Source organism: Acanthisitta chloris, unplaced genomic scaffold, assembly GCF_000695815.1.
Source record: "Acanthisitta chloris isolate BGI_N310 unplaced genomic scaffold, ASM69581v1 scaffold19992, whole genome shotgun sequence".
In the NCBI taxonomy this organism is placed as follows: Eukaryota; Metazoa; Chordata; class Aves; order Passeriformes; family Acanthisittidae; genus Acanthisitta; species Acanthisitta chloris.
This window is the reverse complement of record NW_008660105.1, coordinates 9,016-15,701: the sequence shown is the minus strand read 5'-3', so window position 1 is coordinate 15,701 and position 6,686 is coordinate 9,016. Positions and strand designations below refer to the sequence as shown.

The window sequence follows — 6,686 nt, the reverse complement described above, 5'->3', positions numbered from 1 at the left end:
GAGAGAGCTGTGTGGCAGGTGAGGTGGATAGAGAAGCAAAGAATACTTAGAAAAGGTATACACTAAATTAGAAATAAAAAAGAGCATTTTTTTTAAATTCTAAACCAGAGGTGTTCCCCTTTTGGGATCTTTATCTACATTAACAATAGCAACACATGTACACTCATGTGAGTGTGCTGGCAAAGTCACCTGCACATACTGGCACACAACGGATACCTACAGCACCAACCCTAACCTCTTCTGTGATTAAGACACCAGGGATCAGTACACAATTGAAAATTAAACCTCGGGAAGTACTCAGATCAGGAAACCAATTGTTCTTCCCTAGTTCCAACAACAAATTATTTAAGATCGAAACAGCACAACGTGAGTTTAGCTGATCTACGTCAGCTTGCCATATGGAAAATAGGAGGATCTACCATTTCCATCACAGTTGCTTGTTAAATGCCAGAGAGCCTCATTAACTGAGATAGAGAAGCTTCAACTCTACATTAATGGGAAATATATTCACTTTGAATGAGTCATCTTTAAGCTGTAACGCATCTTAGGGAAAAAAAGTATCAAGCAGGAAAGCAGAGTTTTGTTTCCAACCAACTCTCTTTCTCTAGCAAGCTGCTGCACAAGTTAGCAGAGGTCTCAAGTGGTCCAGAAGCCTGGAATAGGATCATAATCCCAGGGGGAAAAGAAAAACGGTTAGTTAACAGTTTGCAGCCAGGAGATCAAAGATGCAGATAAATTACAGTCTCCTACCATACATTCATTTCATCAATCTGGTTAAACTGTATGGCTCTGGCACCAGATCTGTCCCACAAATACTTATCTCATATGACTTTATGTTAAAAAAACCCCACCAGACAACCCCTCCTCCCAAAAAATCCAAACCAAAAACCCAAAGCAAAAGCAATCCTTCAACATCCTTCTTAACTAGCATTTTAGTAGCCTACTACTTCATGGGCAATACCCAGGAACATGGCGTATTGCAATCAGTACTGTCTGAGCCAAGACAACATTGCTGCCAAAACAGATGGTGGTGCTGAGGAGGAGGTGAGGAAAACATGACTGAAGAGGGAAGGAGAAAAGATAGAGCTGTTCCATTTGTAGCACTCAGTCACATAGCAGATCAACCAAAATCACCCTAAGTAAATATCCTGCCTCTCACAATAGATGCCTCCAAAAGTGAGTATCTAGGGGAGAATATAATAAATGGGGAAGAGTGAACAATACCTGCCCCAAATACTCCCCTAGCCTAAAGCCATCTACGGCTCAGATTCCCCAGCTGAAAGTGGTTTCTACATATCCGGTAACCCTTAAAGGGTTTAATTTCTACTTATTTTTCAAGCCTTCACCTCATACATATACTCAGAACTGGACTGAATAATATTTCATGTGAAGCAAAACTGCTATAGTGGTGCAGTATCAGATGTTATAATTGAAGGTCATTTTCAAGAGCACCTACATTTTTTATTAAACCAACTTCTACACCTGAAAAAATGGCAACATCAAAAATTAATCTGCTTTTTTAGGTCTGAATGTTTTTCCCATAGCTTTGGTCAAGGTTCCCATGAAAGCTGAGATCCCTTGGGATTATTCAGCAACTTCAGCATTACAATAATGTTGCTGTTAGCCACTAAATTGCCCTAAGGTGTTTCAGAGACTATTATTTGTCAGAAAGCACAATCTGAATGTTCCTATTTTTACAGATGAGCACTGTATGCATTAATATCACAATAGTATATCAATATACATAAAGAAACCCTGAGAAGCCTTTGTTTTCTCCTCCTGAGAAAGAACTAGCTGTTGTTACCTGATCCTTACCAACAAAAGGTAAGGACTAATACTCTTCCTGGGCTTCACAAGACAGTTTTGGCTGGAATACTTCCATTGACACATCCTGCAGGCTTGGCCTTCATATCAAAACATTATCCTGCCAGCACAGGCAAGGTATTCCACTTGGGACAACTGAGCAACATCGTATCACTAGATGCCAGGCTGCTGAAGCAAACATATACTAATGCATCACTGGCTTAGAAAGCAATGACTGAGCTTAAAACAGGAGCTGACTATATCTGTTAAATCTAAAAATATTTACTTTCTTTTGGAAGCATGGGATCAGCAAACTGACAACCATTGTCACTGCTCTTTCTAAATTTGATTTACACAACTGGGCCTAGAAACAACTCATGAACAAATTAAGACAGATAGGACCTCATTCGCATCTCCCTTTTGTGTTAAGAGCCACATCCTTATTAGGTAAGGAAAAGGCATGGATGTTTAGCTTAATACACTTCCAATGTGATACACCCTCCCCAGTCAAACCAGAAACATACAGATATCCTGCGATACACTTGACGTTTCCTTTGAGCCATCTTCTGATGCATCAGAGGAGGACATGGGATCTGCAGCAGCCTGTATGAAACAAATTCAAAAGGAGGCTGGGAATTAAAATGAAATGTTTTAATATATCTTTCCCTTTGAGAGCTTGCTCAACTTGAACCTACATATAATATTCAAGCAAGTAAATAATTTAAGCGGTATCACAGTTCAAAACATTTGTGGTTTTACAACTATTTTTTCCTAGCTGCGTAAGAAAAAACATAGTAAAAATTAATTCATGCCTGTTTTAACAGATAATATTTATACCTGACATGGAGTTCTTTTAATAAATCAGATTCTAGATTTAAAAAAGAAACTTAATCTCTAACTCTACTATAGCATTTTCTGTGTTGGAAATTAAAATGTGCATTGATTATTTTAATAACATTTGACTCAACTAGCAGTCAGTATTAGTCTGTTACGAGTCTGACAAAGGTAATCAGCACTCACAAGAATAGACATATCCGCTCTAAATAGCCAGGCCAAGTATTTTATTTGTTGGAATAAATGCAAGCTATACAACTGCACAGTACGCACACCCAATCTTATGGAGTTTATGTGCATGATGACTTTATATACATCAGAAATCAAGTCAAAAAGAGACAAGGCATCTGCATAGTTTTGCTCTCTACAAGATCAGAAGGTAATTGAAAAGATTCCAAAAAAACTGGCTTTTAAGAATTATCACTAGAAGTATATGATGCAGGTCTTTGGCTAACTAAAGCCAAAGGTTTGCCAAAGGCAAGTTTTAAAGCCCATGCACAGAATTCAAACAATCCCAGTCATTCAGCCAATGTCATCAAAGCCAGAGAGGCACAGTTAGTGCAGGAAAAGACTTAGGAATAGGGAAAAGCTGAACTGTAAACTATCTTTAGGCACCTACATAAATTAAAAGTTTAATCAGGATGGTTATTGGGAGAATTTGAAATTCTGAAGTCATAAAGTTAGAGACAGGATGTGAATCCATCATCATTCAAGTACTTGCCAAATGAAAGCCAGTATTAATGAGTCAGCAAGCAGGCAGCCAAGCTCTCCTGAAGAATGTCAGCTTTTAGCCAAAATGACTGGTCTATTTACTTTGTACTAAACCTGGTGAGATTTAAAGCAAGACTGTACAAAGCACATCCAATTGTTAGGAGATTTCAACAAGAGGATTTAATTTCTTCTTGCATTCCATTATGCCAAACAGGAATTTTCAGAAAATCAATCCTGGGTGTCTTACCGTGGCCCCACTGAAGGCAAGGAAAAATTTACGATACATTTCACGGACTAAACTCAAAAAGTACAACAGCTTTACAGTGCAAAGTTTAAATACTCACAGCAACACATCATCCTTTCACTACAAAGCAGAAGTCTGCTCATTGACAACTGCAGACTGCAATTACACCACAAACTGCAATTACATTCACAAATCCAATTTAACACCAGCTCAGCTTTTGATCACAGCATATGGCTTGATTCTACTGCTTGCATACGTAACTCTAGCCACAAAAATATTTTAGAAAAATTTATCCATCTGTAACATATGGAATTAATCCTGTCACTTATGCTGGCTTTGTCTCCATAGCATCACAACACAGCAGTGAGAAAAGCACTAAGCCACCACATTAGGAGTCTGTTGTTCTTTTGGGTTTTTTTAAATTAATTAACAGGACAAAAGAACTGACATTGTTACATCTCATAAGACAAAAATGTCCTGAGCTTCACCTATTACACCAGAAAAAGGTTGTGAGATATATGAAAGGAGAAGGAACAGACAGGGTAGAAAAAGACCCTCAGATTAATTTGACAAGGTACTTAAGCCACATACAGTGCAATTATTCGTATGTAATCAGTTTGTGTCATTTACTCACAAAACATTTTTTCCTCCTAAAGGTTTAATCTCATAGGTTAGGCTATTTTCTGTAATTCCTCATTTGCAAGCAAATTAATACAAAAGACCCTTTTTAGCTTTTGCAATTGAGCAAAAAGGATCCTGACAAGAAGCTAAATGAGGAAAAAAATAGCCCTCGGCTCTCCATCCCACTGTTTCAAGAGGGATCTCACACTGGTGTTCTCAACCCTATGATTCCGCAGAACTTCCCCATGGATGAGTGGAAGAACTACGCTGATTCAGTCTTGACCTTCCCTACAATTCTACTAAGAAACAAGCTTCAGCTCCAAGCCCTACCTCAGGCTGTTGCTCCTCTTGCATCCCTGCAGCGTAGGCTTATTTTCACCAACCACACAAGAACTGCAAGAAGTAAAAGGAATGGGAGAGAATTAAAAATTAATGGCATAACCCAGAATATTTTCTTAAGAACTGTAAGGGGGGAAGGGAAGCAGATGTACCTCTACCCTCCCTAATAAAGGCTGAAGTAAAAAAAAGCAGCAAACCGAAGATGCACAAATGTCACTTCTACAACTCTCCCAACAAACAACATCAAACCTTACACAACACTGCCGTCAGTAGGGTAAAACTGGCTTGTTTCAGTATGCTTCTTGAGGTGGCTCTAAATCCAGAGCACAGTCCTGTCCTCACACACACTGAGATCATCTTGATAAACAAGGGTAGATTTCATGGAAATTCAGAATTTGCTTTTTTTTTACTCTTAGATTCTGCAAAAATGTCTCTTTCCTCCAGATCATTCATAAGTAACTGAAGATACAATACGGCTGTCAAAAGGGTTTCTGCAATAGCAGAAGTAGTTTGGTCTTGTCCTAATAAACTACATCAAAACAGTTTGTAGGCAAATTTTAGGTATTATCTATATTTCTAGGACTTCATCACTACACAGGAGAGCAGTCACAACTTTAATATTTGTGCAGCCACACACATTGCTATTTGATCTGTATGATCATATACACGTACAAATATGTGTCAGAACATCAGTAAGATCGTGTCTGTGTGGAAAAACCCAGGAAACTCGCTCTTCAAACCCTTAGGGAATGGTTTCCATATCTTAGTTCTAAGATGCCTTCTTTCATCCATATTGTTCAGGTCCAAAGTTCTCTCCAAAGCTGGCACAGTGCTATGTTCTGACTTGGGTGGTACTCTAAGGGGATTGCACAAGACACCAAATGTGTGACTTATTCTCACTATTGCCCCACTAAATTTGATGCACTCAAAGTGCTGCTTCATTACGACAGCATTTTGGGTTACCTCCCTCTGAGCTGTTTCAGTGTTTTGTTTCATCAGCCTGGAGAGCAGCCCTGACCAACTTATTCATACAACACCTTTGCAGTCCCGCTCTAAGGAGTGGAGGGACAAGTTTGGCTCCTGCCCTATGTCCAGGTGAGGCTGGAGGACAGCTGGTTGGCACCTGGGTAACAGCACATTCCAACACACAAACACCACCCTTGCGTCCAAATGCAACAGCCCTCCTGCAGTCGGGTTAGCGCTCTGCATCCTAGTTTCCAGCCTTTGTTTTCAAGCAGGTTTGCTTTCCAGCTTTGCTTAAAATAGGTTTCTATCAAAGAGCATTTTCCTGGGCAGCATGAAGCACGTGAGTGTAGTTCATACGCTGGAACACCTCCTTCCACGTGCTTGTGGAGGGATTTCAGCAATTCCTGCCTTCACACTGTCCACTGCTAGTGGTCAGCCAGTGAACCAGAGATCACAGCTGCAGGCTGGGCAAGAAAAAAGCCAAGTGGCCCAGATCTTGGCTTCTGCATGTTCCCTGGTGCAAAATCCCCACGAAACCCAACTGAGCCCCAAGCCTGGAGCAGGCAACAGCTACAAACACAGCTCCCGAGTTGAGAAGCAAATGCCTCATTAAAACCAAAAGGACAGGCTGCAAACAGTCCCTGACGTTCAGTAACAAACTAATGAAAGACATGCGAGAAGTCTGCACAGAGAATATAAGCACTCCACTGGTTTTGTTACCATTCATAATACAAATTTACAACTAGGACCATGCCTTCCCACCTTCCATGGAGTCAAGTCAAAAAACTTGTATGTAAGCTGAAACAGCAGGTGAAGCTAAACTGCTCTTTTCTGCTTCAGTGTTTCCATGATTTACATGTGCAGACAGATCTAAAGCAGCACAGCAGAGGGAAACCCCTGCCCCAAGACCTGCAACCTGAACGGGACACAGCAGCCCACGGGCACCTCGCTCCAGACAGTCTGGCGGCTTTGTTAGCTTAAGTGAACCCAGTGCCTGCTTTTTATTCTGTCCTGTCTCTGATAGACTGGTTTAACCACTTGACTTATGCAGCAAACCAGACTGGAGAGCAGATTCAGGTTAAAAAACCACCTTTTTCCCCACCTACCAAGACATTTAAAGCTCAGATGACCAAACAGCTGCAAGAACAACTGCAGCAGCAAAACTGGA

At 40.4% G+C, this 6,686-nt stretch overlaps 1 protein-coding gene across 1 annotated transcript in view; it reads right to left on the bottom strand.

Annotated features, from left to right (window-relative positions):
* Positions 1-4,567, bottom strand: part of TRABD (TraB domain containing) — a 19,881-nt gene extending 15,314 nt beyond the window's left edge. Inside the window, exons 1-2 of the mRNA XM_009069703.1 lie at positions 4,544-4,567; positions 2,328-2,406 (exon numbers count right to left, since the gene is read on the bottom strand). Coding sequence (XP_009067951.1) covers positions 2,328-2,406; positions 4,544-4,567 — 103 coding nt within the window. The remainder of the gene's footprint in view (positions 1-2,327; positions 2,407-4,543) is intronic.
* Between the last annotated feature and the right edge of the window lie 2,119 nt (positions 4,568-6,686).